Below are 18363 nucleotides of genomic sequence, written 5' to 3'. Positions count from 1 at the left end.
GAATTCCCATACAGAAAACAAGTTGGAAGACACTCTTAAAGGCCTCCTTCGATTGAGAAACAGAGGAATGTATCTTCATTATAAAATAATACTATTTAACTTTTATATAAGCAGAGATTTGAATCCATGTCTCCTCTAGGCAAATCTGACCACTCTATTTTCATTCATTTTATGTAAGATGTCATACATATTATAAACATGGTATAGCTCAAGCAAAGGGCCCTTTGCTGCAGCAAAAAAGTTCACACCTCCAGCTGCATGCCTTTGCTTTATTTATCTGGTATTTGTTTATTTTTCTGTGTATTTGGAGGGGGGGACGTTTAGTGAGATGAGAGATTTTCCATGACAGTGGGTTCTGTTTATGATCTAAGATTCTGTGGCATTAGAGCAGTTCAACCAATCACTACCAGACATTTTACTGCCATTATTACATTATCTCTTAGTGCAGAGGTAGTCAACATAGTGGCCTTCAGCTGATTTGGACTACAGCTTCCCATCATCCTTGTCCATTGGTAATGCTAACTGACGCTGATGGGAGTTGGAGTCTAACAAAGGTTGGAGGGTATAATGTGCATTACAATACAGTGGTACCTATGGTTACGAACACTTCTGGTTACAAATGCTTCAGGTTACGAGCTCCACTAACCCAAAAGTAGCTGCTTCTGGTTGCGAACTTTGCTCCAAGATGCAAATGGAAATTGTGTGCCAGAGGCACACGCACAGCAAGAGGCCCCAGTAGCAAAAGCGGGCCTCAGGATAAGAATGGTTTCAGCTTAAGAATGGACCTCCAAACGAATTAAGTTTGTAACTAGAGGTACCACTGTATAGAGCTTTGCATATTGCAATTAAGATGCAATACTAAATACAATCAACAACATGCATTTTATAGACAAAAAGTCCTCTACATTGGATACAACTTAATCTCTCTTTTCTTTTTTTAACGCAGGGGCATTTGCACAGGGCAGATTTATATGTTTCTCATAACTACTGTGTAAGTAAACCCAATAACTGCTCCACTTAAGACAAAGCAAGCTGGGGTAGGGGATGAAGAAGCGCAAGGGGAGGAGGTGTCTAAGTTCTCCCCCACCTGAGGGTCTGAGTGCCAGACATCTGTTTCCAAGGGTAACCATGCATGTGAAACCTGAAGGGTTTGGGTTGGTTTACTTTTTTAAACAGAGTTTTTCAAACTGTGTTTGTGCTACATGTTAGTGTTTCGCTTGCAGTGTGTAGGTGTGTTGCAAAAACACTCCCTAAACTCCTCTAGGGGCTGGAAGGGGTTAGTTTAACCTCCAGTTTGCTAGTTAAATTGAATTACTGTACTGTGTCATGAAATGATGAATGTCTAAAAAGTGTGTCACTAACATGAAAAGTTTGGAAAGCTCTCTTTTAAAAGAAAGGCAGGATAGCATATATTTTTTAAAAAATAAATAATTTAAAAGAAGTTAGCATCAGGAGGGGAAAATATTTGCCCAATAGAAGAAGCTGCCAGGAATTGGTTAAGCAAGGATGTGTTGCATAGATTCTATATGGTCTGCAACAATAGTGTTTTAGACTAGGAATCATCAGAAATCTAGGTCTTCCTGAGGAATAAACACAGGTGATGGGAAGCTTGGTGAGAAACAAAACTCCTTACCTAAATGGTTTCTCTAAAAAAAACAGCTACAAGAGCATATACAATGGGTTGCTGAAAAGATGAAATAAAAAGCCACTCCCCTATTTTATTATAAAAATGCAAAGGCACAAGAAATAGGGGAAGGGCTATAGCCCAGTGGTACAACTGTTTTACATGCAAAAGGGCCAAGTCCCCAGCATTTATAGGTAGGGCTTAGAGAAATGCATCTGAATCCCTAGAATGCCACTGCCAGTCAGTGCCAATACTGAATTAGATTATGCAACAGTCTGAATCGGTATAAGACAGCTTCCTATGTTCCTGTATGTTAAATGAAGGTCTATAGCTCAATGGTAGAGCACATGTTTTGCAGACAAAGGTCCCAGGTTCAATCCCTAGCCTTTCCATTAAGGGCTGGGAAATATTCCTGGCTGAAACCCTAGAGATTCCCTGCTAAATCAGCATAGATGGATCAATGGTCTGAACTGATATAACACAACTTCCTATACTTCTAAAATGTGTATAATCTGAATATTAATTTCACAATGCAAGTGAGCTGTGCCAACTTTCTCTTACCCAAGTGTGCCATTGGTTTTAAAACCTCTCATAGTGAGCCACAGACCTTTTTAACACTTCTTTTAAACAGCTTTGATATGCAGAACTGTGTCTTCCTTCTCTTTTCTTCAGCAGCTAAATTGCCTGAAAGGGTGCTAATCTTCACAGCAAATAAAAAAAAGTTTCTTTCAGCTTTATTGTCTTTAGAAGAAATGTTCTGTGAATTTTATGAGGGGGGAATAGGTTAAACTCCCCCTCCCTCATCTCTGTTATTCTTATTTACTAAAGAGGTGTTAGAATAAGAGCACTTAAATTTTATCTCTTGCATTTGCAATTTTATACTTTGTAACTTGAAATGCAATTATCTGTCACAGAAAGGTTTTTCTTACTCAGAAATTATAGATATTTTAACAAATCTTATCCAATGCATAGGAACTGCTTTGAGCATTTGAAATGCCCTGTGAACATACTATGGGTTGTATCCAACTGAATCATACTCAGAGTAAACCAGCTGAAGCCTATGTTTATTTGTATCCTTAATTTCAACTAGTTTGCTCTTCAGTATGAATAGCATTGGATGAAATATGACCCACGTATACCAATTCTATGCATGCTTATGAAGAAGCCACACTCAATTCAAGGGGCTAAACCCCAATAAAATGTGCATAGCAGCCTTACAGACTGATCCTAGGTTTGCTTACCCTTAAGTAAGTCCTTGTGAGATCTGAAGAATCTACTTCTAAGTAACTGTGTGTATAAGTGAACACTTGTGCAGACTTGTTAAGGAGTCTTAATGAATTAAGTTCCAGTGATTTAAAAGTAAAAATTCATATGACTGGTGTGCAAGTTATAATAATTAAATGAGCAATAACAAAAAAATCATACAAATTCAGGTAGGTAGCCGGAAATTATACAATCACCTTTAGGGATTTCACTCAAAAGGATTTAGCTATTTTAGTGAAATATGTCTCAGTGCACTATTTAAAGAAACCTTCCAGATTCAGTTGAACAGGGTTCCATTCTGAGATTTTGCAGAAATCAGTAAAAGAAATTAGGCATCCATCTATTTCTGTCCGCTTGTTTTCCTGGAGATGAAAGAGAAGTTGACATTTGTTTAGGGCTTGTAAATTCCAAACCAATTGGTTTGTGTGTCTGAATGTGAAATGAGGTCTCAATAAGAACTTCTTGCTGCTCTTTTGTGTGGCATGTGCTTCATCTTAACACCTCAATGGAGTTTAGGGAACTACTTTAAAGGATACTTTGCATTACAGTTTGTTCCAAAACTTTCACATCAAAACAACCTGGGAAGATCAGAAAGGTTTGTTAAGAACCCAAATCAACACTGTAGAAGTTACATGTGTTTTATTTATTTTTAGTCAGTGTTGATTTCAAAAAAAAATTTAATATGTTTAATATCTGCTTTTAACTTTTTATCAGAAATTTTAATGTTTTATTTTATACTGTTGTAAACCTCTCTCTTTTTTTTAAAGTAAATGAATAATGCCCCTAATCCCCTCCTCACACAATGCCAGGAACGTTGGGGACCAAATATTGCAGGCAGAATTTTGTATGGATCCTACCCTTTTGAAATGTTGAGCATTGGTGTGTTTAGGCAAATGTCTGAACAGTGACTTCTAAATACATGGAGCCCAATCTACTGGAAATTTGTGTTGAAGAGGCTTTTCTCAAAAGAGCTTCCTTGTAGGTTGTGCCCATGAGAAGTAAAATAGTAGTAGTAGTAGCAGCAGTAATAATAATTTTATTTGTACCCCAGCCAGGGCCGGGTTCATGGTGGCTAACACCAGATATGAATTACAATAAAACGTAATAGAAAAAACAGCAACAAACAAACAGTTAATTAAAATATGGTTTAAAATAGAAGTACATTACACTCAGGCTGCAATCCAGCCACTTTTATCTTGAGGTAAACCCCACTAATTTCAACAGGACTTATTTCTGAGCTAAGTATACATGTTTAGGATTACGTTTTGATAAGATTGTACATGATCAAATGAAAGTACTTTTCCACACTGTAAGTAATCATATGGAGATTATTAAAATATTTTGAATACAATATTTTCTCAATCCTGCAGGATTGTATTTTCAACTGGCTCAACTTTTATTATAAATTTGTATCATGGATAAACTGATGAATTTCTGAGTTAATAATAGTTTTTTGAAATATGCAATTATGTTATTTCATTTGTGGTTCTTTGTGGTTCTTCAGCAATGTCTTGGAGGATTACATACGTAACGACAAGGAAATGTTTTATTTTTGTCAAAATAATTATGATTGTAAAATATCATTTCAACACACTTATAAAATGCATACTATGTACCTTGGACTACCACAGGACGAAAGGGAGAAATGTGCTAAGAGGAAGGTATGCTTGGCAAACCCTCACTGTGATCAACTCCCAGCCGGAAACCTATTTCCCCACTGTGGAAGGACGTGTGGATCCAGAATTGGCCTCTACGGTCACTTTTGGTCTCAGTTAAAACAGTGTTCATGGAAGACAATCTTACTCAGCTATGAGTGATTGTCAAAGACGAAGACTACCACATTATTACAGATTTACAGCTATAGTGGTAAATAACATGTTCCTAATAAATGCAGTCATTTTGTATTGAATTCTCTACTTCTGTCTGGAACAAGGGCTAACCAACTAGCAGCCTGGGGCCTGAACCTACCAATCTGGCACAAAATTAGACAGATCACCCTTATTATTCACTTTGACTGCTTTCCCCCTGCAGCTGCAATACAGGCAAAGGGCTCTTTACAGAGCAAACTCATCCATTCCCATGTGTTGTGAAGACCTTTCTCCCATTACCAAAGTTATCCCTAGTGAGGCCAATATGGCAGATGTCCTGTCACCTGAGTTTTAGTCTCCTTGTGTGGGGTTTTATATATTGATGGCGTTGTGCTGCTCTTGAGTGCTGAATTACACCATATCCTATGCAGTTATGCAACATTTTTAAGTCAATGGGAAAGAGCTTCCCTGTATAAAGTTATGCCATCCATAAAGGCATTATCAAGCAGTAAGGAGTATAACATACATCAAATAGGAGTCACCAATGTTTGGAGGCCAATGGGTGTATTAGTGCAGTAGACCCTGGTCACATAACAGCTGTCGAGGGTGTGTGGCACAACTGGCCGTTGTGGGATGTGTGACATCACACAAAATAGCTGCCACATCTAAAAGAGCAGAAAAGGGCCCACAAAATGGTGCAGCCATGTCCCCACACCATTAATGAAGGAAAGGCACCAGTGTCAGCCGCTGCTGCACTCAGAGGAAAGCTTTTTATACGCCTCTTCTGCCTAATGACACCTAATGAAATGTGGGCACGTTAAGAAAGTGTTCTTTGTAGAGGATGCTAAGCCAGTGCAAATGTGAACCAAGCAAGAAGAGCAAACAGTGTCTTGTGCTCTATAGATTTTTGAGGTGATATTTATTGAGACATTTAGCAAGTGCCATAGGAGGTACTGGCAAGCACACTGGTGCCTGCCAGGAATCACACTGGCAATCTCTTGGATGCAGTGTTTTTCTATGCTGCTGCTGACTTCCCTCTGTCAACATACCTTCACTGATGGAATGGTGCTGCCAATATATTCCACTGGTGGCGGACTATTGTTTTGCTGTCATAGCAGGGCTTTTGTCAAATCCTATAGCTCCACAACCAGTGGATCCTGCACAAAGGACTGCACTCTATATTCTTCTCTCTCATGAACAGTGAGGCAAGTTTTGCCACAGCAGTCCACATTTGCACCTCAGTTGCTGCCAACTCTCCCTCTCTTGCATTTAACAAATAGTTGAATGAACCAAATAATAAAGATACAATAATTCAGTCAACATTTGTGGTTTCTATTTTTTTTGGGGGGGGGGAATAGTTTTATTGCTCATTGCTTTGTGAGAAGGTGGAGACCTTGAAGAGGATATTTATTCATTTTTTCCACAAGCCCTTCCTTTAGCAGTTGGGGTTGTGCATTTACTTGCTTTTTATACAGATAGGTATAGTCTCTGTTTAATAATTTGAAGTCCACTGCCTTTAGGGCAGCCTTTCTCAACCTGTGGGTCCCCAGATGTTGTTGAACTACAACTGCCATCACCCCTAGCTAGCAAGGCCAGAGCTCAGGGATGATGGGAGTTGTAGTCCAACATCTGGGGACCCACAAGTGGAGAACCGCTGCTTTTGGGGGTGTGGGTTTTACGAAGAAACTCCATTCTTCCACGTGGCAAGGAGCTCAGTTGGCTGCTTTTTACTTTCATCTGACGTGCCAGCCAACGATTTTTTCCGCACTCCTTATCCCTTGTCAAACCACCTGCGTGTTTCCACTGCTGGGTGATGAAGACAACTTCTCAACCCAGAAAGCCGGGAAACCATTCACAGGACCAGGCTATGTGGGTCGTCGCAGCCGAAATCGCAGCACCACCTCTTACTTCTTCAGGTGCTTCCCGGCCTCTAAACTGTCTTCAGCTTCGGGTTCGTCTCCAAAAGCCTCGACGGCTGCGGCGGCCCCACTCGGCGCATGCCCACAGGCCTCCCGCGAGCCAGCGACTAACTGCCGCCAACCTGGGCCACCCCCCCCATCTCCCGCGAGCGGGGCGCACGCGCGTTTCTAGATCGCGAGCCGGAGAGGGAGGGGGGGCGATGAGCGTCCTGCTCCCCAACATGGCTGACTTTGACACTATCTATGAGCTGGAGGAGGAGGAAGACGAAGAGGAGGAGGAGTCCGAGACTGTGGTGAGGAGTCAGGAGCTGCCGCGGCTCCGGGACGCGCCTGAACCCGTGGCTGTGAGGGGCGCCGGGCAAATCACTGTGTAAGGAACCTGGGGAAGGGGTGACGGGGAGAGGGAGAGGGCGGCTGCTGGCTGACGGGACTGGGCAGGGGGCGGGGCGAAAGGGGCGGGGCGAGGGAAGAAGGGGAGGGCGGCGGTGACGCGGGGTGTGTGTGTGGGGGAGGAGGGGTTTGGGCTCGCTGGCTACAGGCCTGCCTGGCGCCAAGGGTGCCTCTGAGGGAGTGCAGAGCATAGCTGTCAACTTGAAAAGTTGAAAATAAGGGATTTGAAAATAAGGGATCAGCAGCCTCACCTGTCTATGGGATATCTAATAATCTGGGATAGCAGCGGGAAACGGCACTGGAATAAGGGAATTTCCCGCAAAAAAAAGGGAAGGTTGACAGCTATGGTGCAGAGAGCGCAGTTTCCTCATTCAACTCATCAGATGCTTCGGAACTCCGTGAAGCAGAGGGAGCCCCTGAGTGTGTGCAGAGAGCCATTCGTGCAGCCCTTTTTCGTTTTCTTTCGTGGGGATGAGACCTTGCGAAGGAGGAGGTGCAGAGGTCCCTTCCTGCTATGCGGGGGGTCCCTCCTGGAATATCTCACTCGGCACTAGGGCCCTGCGATCCACATGAGCAGCTTTGTACTGTGTTTTCATTTGTCGCCCTTTTTCTGGCAAATCCTCGTGCAGAGAGGAGGCGGGCTGGGAACGGGAGAAGGGCTTTCAGATCAGAAGTTGTTTGGGGTACAGATTTATACGCGCACGTGTGGATAATGGATATATGACAAGTGCCCAATTTTATTGCTTGGAAGGGGGAAAAGAGGTTTGCTGCGGAATGAAGCAAATCTGGAGATAACACACTGAGGCTTAATTGAATGAGTTGTGGTCAACCTACAATAAATACTGTATAAAGCACAACTCCTCACCCCACAACATAGACACCTGCCACATCCCCTTAGATGCCTTGGGATTCAGTTATGGCTCTCTCTCATTTGGTTGCATTAAAAAACAAAAACCCTGTTAATTTAAAACTTTTTCTAAAAAATTGCTAAGTTGGGCTGGGGAGAGGACCCATAATTATATTACTCCAATAAAACACTATTGAGGCAAGTAAAATTAGATTGATTTGAGGCCTGCAGGACTAGTAAAAGGACAGCTCCAAACAATCTGGTCATGCTGTCATAAGAATCCTGGGTTTTTCTGAATGACTGCAAAATAGAATCAACCTCTCTAGGCTGGTTGGTTTGCTAACTTTTCGTCTAGCTTAATTTAGCCAGTTGAGTTCTGTACTGCAGTAAAGGCAAAAAGCACAGCTATATGGGTTTTGCATGTTTTATTCATAACGGCATTTTGATCCCACCTTTCCATTTTAATGTTAGCAGCATGTTTATTAAAAGCAACCAACATTTTAAAAGCAATATACAAATTAAAAATAGGTTGGAGCAGTACATAAAATTTATTGAAACATTGCAAAGTTTAGCAACTGAACAGGGCTGATACTTTCAGTAAAGCAACAGTTCAGAAGTTGTTCTCTTTGGATTAGAACAAAAACTATTGAGTCTCACATAACTGCTGATAGTTTACACAAATAGGGTCATTTGAAAAAAATTACATGTATTGTTTATTAAAAAATATATTTTATGCTATGAAAACTACACTTCTTTGTTAATATTGCTATTGAATTTTACTCACACTTCTCCAAAAATGGTTCATGATAGTCAGTGTTGTATACTGTGCTACTGAATAGAAAAGGAACATCTTAATACAACAAGAGAACCATCTTTTATTTCTAAGAAATACAGTGGTTAAGTACTTAATTCGTTCCGGAAGTCTGTTCTTAACCTGAAACTGTTCTTAACCTGAAGCACCACTTTAGCTAATGGGGCCTCCTGCTGCTGCTGCGCCGCCGGAGCACGATTTCTGTTCTCACCCTGAAGCAAAGTTCTTAACCCGAAGCACTATTTCTGGGTTAGCAGAGTCTGTAACCTGAAGCGTATGTAACCTGAAGCGTGTGTAACCTGAGGTACCACTGTACTTTTGATTTTTACCATATCATTTTAAAAAGCATCTTCTAAACCTTTTATTAATCCTTAATAATTGTAGTCTTTTAAACACCATAAGCATTGTTTTATCATTTTATATTTATTGGATTTGCACTCAGACTCTTTGTAAGTGAGCGTACTTTGCACAGTATTTGTCAATTTGTTTCCCAGCTGTTTTCTTACAAACATCAGGTTGGATGTTTTGGATTGCACCCACTCTGTATTTCATTTTTTTCTACTCTATTTAATAAACCTTTATCACACCTTACTGCTATATCTACTCCTTTTGGGAGTAGCGTTTGCATCTTGTATTTCTTGTTTTCCTTCTGTCCTATATGTCATCTCAGTATATTTTCCTTCTTTCTTCTGTATTCCCATCCTGTTTGCTTAAGCCAGTGATGGTCAAACTCGGCCCTCCAGCGCTTTGGGAACTGCAATTCCCATCATATCCCTGACCACTGGTCCTGTTAGCTAGGGATGATGGGAGTTGTAGTCCAAAAACAGCTGGAGGGCCGAGTCTGGCCATCACTGGCTTAAGCTGTGCCTTGGTTCATTTTGAGAAATATGAATACATTCAGTTCCCCATTATGCATCTCATTTCTTGTTAAATCACTGAATTATTTACAAAAAATGTTTAAATTAATACACTGGCTACATTAAATTTAATGTTTAAATTAATACACTAATTAATTCCTGTGGTTGTTTGGTGAATAGACTGTCTGCATGGTTAAGCCGTGGTTTGTTGAACAAATCATGAATTTTTCCCACAGACAATCAAACAAATCATGGCTTGTTTTTCCCAAATTTGATTTATTGTCCAACCGCTCTTGCCTCGTGGCTTGTAGTTCAGTGAGTGTCTGAGGAAACCTTGGTTAAGGAAGAGTGCCAAGTTCACATGTAATCACACATAATGAAGCCATAGCTAATGTAAACCAAGATTCAAAAGCCATTCACAAACTGCATCTTCAAATTGTGGCCTGCTAATAAACAAACCATTACTGAAGTGGGGAGCTTGGTTCATAAATAATGCTTAACTGGGGTTTAATAAATCATAGTTTAATAACATCATCATCATCATCATCAAACCTTTATTAGCATCACTTACAAACATTCAGAATACTGTAAATAGGCCAGTGCAATCTCGTTGCCATTTCATCAGTACAGTCATTTGCCAAAGGAAAGAAGAGGCGAGCAATCTATTTCACCTCTGTGGGTCTCCAGCAACGGCAGGGTCCTGTAGCATAATACAGTGGTACCTCGGGTTAAGAACTTAATTTGTTCTGGAGGTCTGTTCTTAACCTGAAACTGTTCATAACCTGAGGTACCACTTTAGCTAATGGGGCCTCATCCTGAAGCAAAGTCTTAACCCGAGGCACTATTTCTGGGTTAGCGGAGTCTTTATCCTGAAGCGTCTGTAACCTGAAGCATCTGTAACCCGAGGTACCACTGTAGAGGAACTTAACTACTGTCTTGGTGAGCTCCTGGGGATACATACATTGGGATACATAGTTGGTCTAAAAATTGTTGGTGGAGATCATCATACATTTTTAAGGACCATGTGAGCTACAGTTTCCACCAGGTGGGCATAACATGAGCAGATCCTATCTCCTTCTGCCATACCCGCAAACCTACCCCAAAGGAGGTTAGGATTAGAATTGAACCTAGCCAGCGAAAAAGCCCTTCTTTCTTGCGGGTTAAACAAAAATTGTAGATAATTGAGGTTAAATTCCTGCGCTCAAGAGAGTCGAAAATAAAGAAGGGAACATGTTTTTTCCACAGCTGAAATTGGTTCCTGGCGATCTATGTCCCACAGCCTAGTTTTTAACATGGCCTTGGCGATTGGAAAAGCCACAGCACCCAAGAGATCCTCTGAAAGCCCAAGTTGCCGTACCTTTGTGCAAAACAATTGTAGTCCTGGGGAAGGGAAGGAGTCTGACAGAACTTTGCTAAGTAAAGTATCTTTGTCTGCTGAAAAATAAATGTTTAGCCAGCATAAAAGAAAACTCATCCAGGCAACGATCTCTAGCTTATGTTGGCCTCCCTCTAGACACAGGGCTGCGTAAGGTACACAGCATGGGACAGCGAAAATCTTAAATAGATAGGCTGCCTGTACTCATTCCATTGACTGGGTAAACCCTGACATTTTTTTTTGGAAGCCGCCCAGAGTGGCTGGGGAAGCCCAGCCAGATGGGCGGGGTATAAATAAAACTATTATTATTATTATTATTATTATTATTATTATTATTATCCAGACTGAAATTCCATAGCGCAGTTGAGCTCTAACTTTGACATTAAAAACCTTAAGGGCAGAAGTGATGTGTTAGTTACCTCTTGTTGCAAAGAAGCGCATTATGGCCTGCATAGACAGCTTGCTGGCGTCTGCCGCCTCTGCGCAATGCGAAGACCACCGGAGCATGTGATGGGAAAGTGATCCCCAAATAGTTGAATTCGAATACCTGCTGGATGTGTTTCCCACCAAAAACCCAACTTTGGCTCTTACGATAATTCCTGAAACCCATTATTTTGCTTTTATCGAAGTTAATGCTCATTTTCATTCTAGACAGATAGTCGATACAGGCATTTAGCAGACGCTTTAAGCCAATTCCTGACCATGAGAGCAGAATCATATTATCTGCATATAGGAGAGTGGGAATTTTTGATGCATTGAGTTTTGGGCTCTGAGCATCCACCAGTTTTAATAATGGGGCAAGGTCATTTAGGAAGAGATTAAAAAGAGAGGGAGCAGGAACACAGCCCTGTTTCACACCTTTATTTATAACAACAGGGTCTGACACCTCGTCCCCTGGGGTTATTCTTATACGACAGGTATTATTTGAGTAAAGCTTTTTAATCAAGTAAAGTAACCTAGGGTCTAGGCCCAATGACTCCAGTTTGGACCATAACAGCCCTCTATCAACTGAATCAAAAGCAGCCTTAAGATCTGAAAAGGCCACATATAGGCCTTCTTTATGGTCTTGCATGTACAGTGGTATCTCGGGTTACATATGCTTCAGGTTACATACGCTTCAGGTTACAGCCTCCACTAACCCAGAAATAGTGCTTCAAGTTAAGAACTTTGCTTCAGGATAAGAACAGAAATCGTGCTCCGGTGGCGCAGCAGCAGCAGGAGGAGGCTCCATTAGCTAAAGTGGTGCTTCAGGTTAAGAACAGTTTTAGTTTAAGTATGGACCTCCAGAATGAATTAAGTACTTAACCCGAGGTACCACTGTACTTGGCGGCTAAATGGGATAACACTATACAGTTATGTAAAGTGGATTTGCCTGGCCTAAACCCTGCCTGCTCTGGGCCTATGATGTTGTTCACGTCAAGCCACGTGGTTAATTCGGATAATAGATGTTTTGCATACAATTTCCCAATACAGTATTTGACAATAGATTTATTGGTCGATAGTTGGACGGTATGTTTTTGTCCCCCTTTTTAAAGATTGGGATGATTATGGATTTCTGCCATGAATTAGGCATAATTCCAATTCTGTCCACCACAGTGAATAGTTCTGCTAGAATCGGAGCCCACCAGTCTGGCTTGGCTTTAATTAGTTCAGGCGGGACGGCATCAGGGCCTGCGGCTTTGCCTAATTTCATCTGAGAAATTAAATTTTCGACTTCAGTAATGGAGACAGGGGGCCACTCAAACAGGGTCGAAGAAGCGGGAAGATCTTGGCTGTCTGATGGAATACAACCGTCGTAGAATATCGCCTTAAAATACTCTACCCATGGCATAGATGGAATCAATGTCAGTCGATGATCTTGGGTCTGTGGGGGGTCTGCAATAACCTTCCAAAATTTCTTATGATCATTGGTAAGGATGGCTGAAAGCAGTGAATCCCAGCAAGCCTGGTTGTATCTTATCTGGCTAAACTGGATAGACTCCCTAACGAAATATGTGTCAGGCAATTGAGAGGTGCCTGCCTCTCTAGACTCTCAAATATTCTCCTAACCTCTACTATAATGCCTTTGATTTTGTTATCAGTCCACTCGCCAAACCCTGGTTTCTTAGGTGGCCTGTGCGAGTGTGAATGGGGCAATTTGGTTAGAGTGTCCATAAGCTCCTCAAACCAAGTGACTCTAGCTATTGGGGAAAGTTCACCACTCCCTACCGAGATCAGGTGAATCACACGATCAGAATGCACCAAGGTTTGGAAAGACGATAGTGTATGCTCATTAATTCGAATCCTTATGTACTGAGGACACTGTACCTGGGGGTGGGGTGGGGTGGATTGATTATATATTCTGGCACTCTCGATGGAAAGACAAATTTACATTGAAGAGGGAGATGGTCACTAAGCATAGGATCACCTATGTGGAACTCAACCACTTGGGGCAGCAATTTAGTGGGGACCAGAATATAGTCTACCACACTATTTCCTTGTGAGGAGAGGAAGGTAAAGTTCCCAGAGCCTTCCTAGTCTGGCAGCCCATTAAGCCACACCAAAACCCTGATGGTAGTCAGCTTGGTGAGCTGTAATCCCGCCAGGTTGATTTCTAAGTCCTGTGATTCTTGTTCCCATAAGCAGAAGTCAGGAAGAGCAGTAGAGTCCAAGATCTCCCAAGCTGTTGTATATACTTCCTGCCCTTGGCATAGGCGGGCATTAAAATCGCCTGTCAAGACAATGGGAAAATCGGGGCAAATAGTGTCCAGATTCTTGAGCACGTGTGCAAGGAGATCTCATTGATGGTTCTTGGCTATGACAGTAGAGGTGGGAGGATTATACACGTTGACTAGTAAGATTTCCTGGCTCTCCAGCTAAAATTTGTTGCTAAAATTTTGCAATTTGCATTAGTCAAGAGAATGTGTTCACATTTTATATGGGGGGCCACCAGGGTTAGCAAGCCACCCGAGGGCCTGCCTTTCTCGTGGAGTTTGACTGCCAGAACCGCATAGGCGTTATAGTCGGCAAAGTCAATGTGCCGTGTTGACCAAGTTTCTTGTAAACAAACTATATTGTGCTCTCTTATTAACTTAACAAAGTCAGGATAGCATAACTTTGAGGATCATTCTGCCACGTTCCATGATAGCAACTTCAGGGAAGAGTGTTGCACCAGGTTTCCCACCTTGGCACAAAGTCAGTCTAAGTAGATGTCATTAGATTGGCTATCACTAGGGGCCCCAGGCGGAACCTGTAGCATTTCCTCTAGTGCCTCAGGGGCGCCAGTTAGACCATGGTCCCTGGTGTCGACGCTTCTTGAACTGTCTGCTGTCGACTCCTTGTTCGAAGTTGAGTAGCCAATTTTGGGGGGGGGGGTGAGATCGCTAGGACTGAGAGCATCGACGGGAATATGCATCCCAGAAATCGTTCCTGGGGGTTCTTCTGTTGAGGTGTCCTCTAGTGCCAGCATAACCAAGTCAGCATTTGCGAGGCAAGATGAAGGTTGATGTACTAAGATATTAACTTCTTGCAGATGGGCTTTGAGGCAGTCCTAGAACACAGGTGGGAGAGTAGGTTGCTTAGTAGTTTGTGATACATCCGGCAGGTTAGGCATTGTGTTACCTATCGGGGAAGTTTCTGGTTGGTCCTCAGCTAGGCAGAATTGCAACTCAGCGCTCAGGGTGACCAGCTTCCCAGTGTGCATCTCCTGATCAAGTTCAGATAATTCCCCAGACATCTGTGTAGTTTCTCACCTTGCTCGCTCATCCTCCTTAACTGGGGGCAAAGTCTGTTCTATTGGCAGAAGTGTGGATGAAATATCTATAGTGTCATACATGCTAATTCAGCGTATAGTTGGGTCCAGTCCCTTGGTCTGCAAATGCCTGCCTTTCTTGGTTGGGTGAGTCCCTTACCTGGGATTCCTCCTGTAGAAAGGCCAGTATCTCCTCTTTTCCAGACCTATCATTATTCATATTCCTGCTGCCCAAATGAGCAGGTTCATGGGGGTTTACCCTAGGCTTGTTGAGGTCACGCATCGAATCTTGAATACTGTTTGTTATTTCTTCAATTTCCTCTAATATAGAGTTAATTAGGGTTATGTTTATCGTTGCTCTTTCCTCAACATTCCTAAGGAGCGGAGATTTCTTTAGAGTCACTCTTTGAGGCCCTCCTGTATTAGATGCAGCTGTGTTAGTATCAGTCAGAGGAACTGGAAGATTTCCACGTTGGCTTAACCTTGAAGATGGTGCAAAGCTTGGGTCGGGGGATAGTTTAATGAGCCACGGTTTAGCATTATGTGGGAACCAGGCCAATATTCATTCAGACTAAGCAGAGTACTTGCTTTTCTTGCGTTCTGCTCAGCATACCTTCTTCCCTAGCCACCAATACATTCATAGTTACATGCTTATTTCAGACATTGAGCTATATTAGTTGCAGCCCTTTTCCTTTCTGACCTATGTTTATGTAGGATGCTCATTTCAGCCTGTCAATCTCTAAGCCTTTTCAAGGAGCAAAACCTCATATATTATATAATGCATCACATGCAGGACCTGCTTTTCCTGTAGGATTTTTTCCTCCCCGAGGTACTGTTTGCAATCCATTACGTATTACTGTTCCCATTTTTACATAATACTATGCTATTTCCTTCATCCAAAAGCCTGAGGTGGCACAAAATTGAGAAAATCACTTGGTGGTGCCAAGTATTGGTCTCCCACTGGGCACAATTATGTGAAAGATTACAAACTGCCTCCATTTTGTCCGGCTTTCAGAGGGCAAATCTATTTTATCCATCATTGGGTGGGGCATAGGGCCAGCCCTGGCATTGACCTCCGAAAACCGGGAAATCTCTCTATGCATGGGATAAATAGATAGAGATGGGGTTTACTTCGCTCTCCATTTGTTTATTTACTTCCCTCTGCAGCTCTTGATACTCTAAGCCATTTCTACCCTGCCTCCCAAAAGCTGCACGTGTTGCTGCCTAACCCTGCCATTGAACAGCTGAGAGCAACCTGGCAGCTTGGAAGCCCATGGAAAAACAGACTGGGGTCATTTACTTCTGAGTTAAAAGAAATAAAAATAAACCTTGCCATGTTGTTCAAGCCTATTTTCTACCTTCTCTCCTTCTCTGTGTGTGCATTTCTCTCCTGTCTGTTATGGGATGTTTTTTCACCTCTCATTTGATATCCATGCTGTACATCTATACTGTAGCTTTAATTTTAGAGAAAGTGTGCTAATTTAAATATTATCCATACAGTAAAATAAAAGTTGTAACAATATGTTAAAGGTAAGTAAACATTTTAAAGTTTCAGATGCCAAAGTAGTAACAGTTGCTTGGACATTAGCCCATTCTCTGCCTCATAATTCTATCCTTATTTCAAACAATGTATTATACTGGTATAATATGATGTTTATCTGGTGGCATGTCACATCTCCCACCCCTACTTGCAGCCCTTTCCCATTCTGACCTTTGTTTATGTAGGATGCAGCCTTTTCAAGTAGCAGAAGCTCATAAATCATAGAATTGTAGAATTGTGGAGTTGGAAGGGACCCCAAGGGTCATCTAGTCCAACCTGCTGCAGTGCAGGAAGCTCAGCTAAACATCCATGACAGATGGTCATCATATAATACATTGCATGTAGGGCCTGCTTTTCTCATAGGGATTTTTCCTCTTGAGGTATTTACTCTGTTTCCAGTCCATTATTGCTGTTTTCATTTTTACACAGTGCTAAGCTTTTTCTTTCCACTATAAGTGCTAGCTGTGCAATATTAAGAAGTTCCACTTGGTGGCACCACATATTAGCTTCGTATAATGCATTATTTTGTGAAAGATTACAAAAGTGCAGGCAGCGCAAGGGCTCTGTGCTTGCCCATCTTTGGGAAGGAGTGAATGTCTCCATGACTGTGCCAGAGTTCTAGATCTTCCTTCTCGGATCCTCACTCAGCCTGCGCAGGTGGAGCTTGCTTGGAAGTCAAAACTTGTTCCATATAAAAATAGGCTGGGGTTATTTACTTCTAAAGTTAAAGATAAAAATAAACCTTGCCCTGTTGCTTTAGCCCCCTTCCTCCCTTCTTCCTTGCTGTGTATGTGTGCACACTTGTATGTATTCAGACATTGTGTTACATCAGATGTTTAGCTGGTGAGATATCACAATGTTCAAAACCAGACAGTGTCCAGACCTAGTTGCAGTCCTTTTCTTTTCTGGGTTTACCATATGCAGGATGCTCATTTCACTCTGTCTATCTCCAAACCTTTGCAAGGAGCAGAACCTTATATGTGATATCATACACTACATGCAGGACATGCTTGTATGGTTCCCCCCCCCCCCGTGGCACCACCCTCCTAAAGCCAGCAGAAACCTTATGTGATCCTAGTTTATGCAGGTGTCTCTATGCGTGGGAATAAATAAATGGAGAGTGGGTGTCCTTCACTCTCTGTTTAGTGTTTGCTTCCCTCTGCAGCTCCTGACCTTTTGTGCTAAGCCTTCTGAAAGTCGCATACGTTGCAGTCAAACACTGCATTTTGAATGGCTGCTGCCCTGAACTAGGCTATATTACAAGCTGCCACTTGTCACATGGAAAAATAGGCAGGTTATTTACTACTGAGTTAAAAATAATAATAAACTTTGTTCTGTTCTTGAAGCCTAGTTTGTACCTTCTCCCCTTCTCTCTGTGTGTGTGCTCCTGTTTGTGTGTCTCTCTTGAGAAGATCAATTTTATGTGACGTTGGGAGAGTGGCTGGTACCGCCCTCCGAAAGTCCAGAAACCTTATGCCTTTGCACAAATGTCTCTGCGCACGGGGAATAAATAAATGGATAAACCGTTTCCTTTCTTCTCCATTTATCTATTTATTTCTCTCTGTAGTTCCAGAGACTCATAAGCCCTTTCTGTCTCACATGGCAAGAGATGCGAATGCTGCTGTCCAGTGCTGCTTTGAATAACTGCTGCCTTCAGTTGCTTAAGCCTTGTTTCTTCCTTCTCCCCTTCTGTATCTGTGTGTGTCTCTCTTGAGAAGATCATTTTTATCTGACTTTGGGAGCGTGACTGGTACCACCCTCCCAAAGTCCAGAAACCTTATGCCTTTGCGTAGATGTCTCTGTGCACGGGGAATAAATAAATGGATAAACAGTTTTCTTTCTTCTCCATTTATCTATTTATTTCTCTCTGTAGTTTGAGAGACTCATAAGCCCTTTCTGTCTCACATGGCAAGAGATGCGAATGCTGCTGTCCAGTGCTGCTTTGAATAACTGCTGCCTTCAGTTGCTTAAGCCTTGTTTCTCCCTTCTCCCCTTCTGGATTTGAGGGCATGCTTGTGTGTCTTTGTCTCCCTCATGTCTATCAGGGAAAATTCTCTCACATTTCCTTTGATATCTATGCTAACAATTACATCTACAGCTTTAATTTTAGAGAAAGTGTGCTAATTTAAAAATTATCTGTATCAGAAAATAACAGTTATAACAATATGTTAAAGGTAAGTAAATATTTATGTTTCAGAC

The 18363-nt window shown here is 42.0% G+C and overlaps 1 protein-coding gene and 1 long non-coding RNA gene across 4 annotated transcripts in view; one reads left to right on the top strand and one right to left on the bottom strand.

The window, feature by feature from the left end:
* Positions 1 to 1425: 1425 nt before the first annotated feature.
* On the bottom strand, positions 1426 to 6743 carry LOC309362051. Of its 2 annotated transcripts, XR_014164739.1 has the most exons (3): positions 6486 to 6628; positions 2866 to 3249; positions 1426 to 2324 (listed from the first exon to the last, which is right to left on the bottom strand). It is a non-coding gene; the product is annotated as an uncharacterized lncRNA (long non-coding RNA). The 2 variants fall into 2 exon arrangements; XR_014164738.1 differs by lacking the exon at positions 1426 to 2324 and having other exon boundaries at positions 3001 to 3249; positions 6604 to 6743.
* The window catches only part of LOC309362020 (cysteine-rich hydrophobic domain-containing protein 2-like), a gene marked incomplete at its 5' end in the record, with an annotated part of 30229 nt that continues 18374 nt past the window's right edge, over positions 6509 to 18363 (top strand). For both annotated transcript variants that reach the window (XM_081897496.1, XM_081897495.1), the window contains one exon: positions 6509 to 6984. In XM_081897496.1, coding sequence (XP_081753622.1) covers positions 6509 to 6984 — 476 coding nt within the window. The remainder of the gene's footprint in view (positions 6985 to 18363) is intronic.

Source organism: Podarcis melisellensis (genome assembly GCF_964234715.1).
Source record: "Podarcis melisellensis genome assembly, chromosome: Z".
NCBI classification, from domain to species: domain Eukaryota; kingdom Metazoa; phylum Chordata; class Lepidosauria; order Squamata; family Lacertidae; genus Podarcis; species Podarcis melisellensis.
This window is presented reverse-complemented; position numbering and strand designations above follow the sequence as displayed.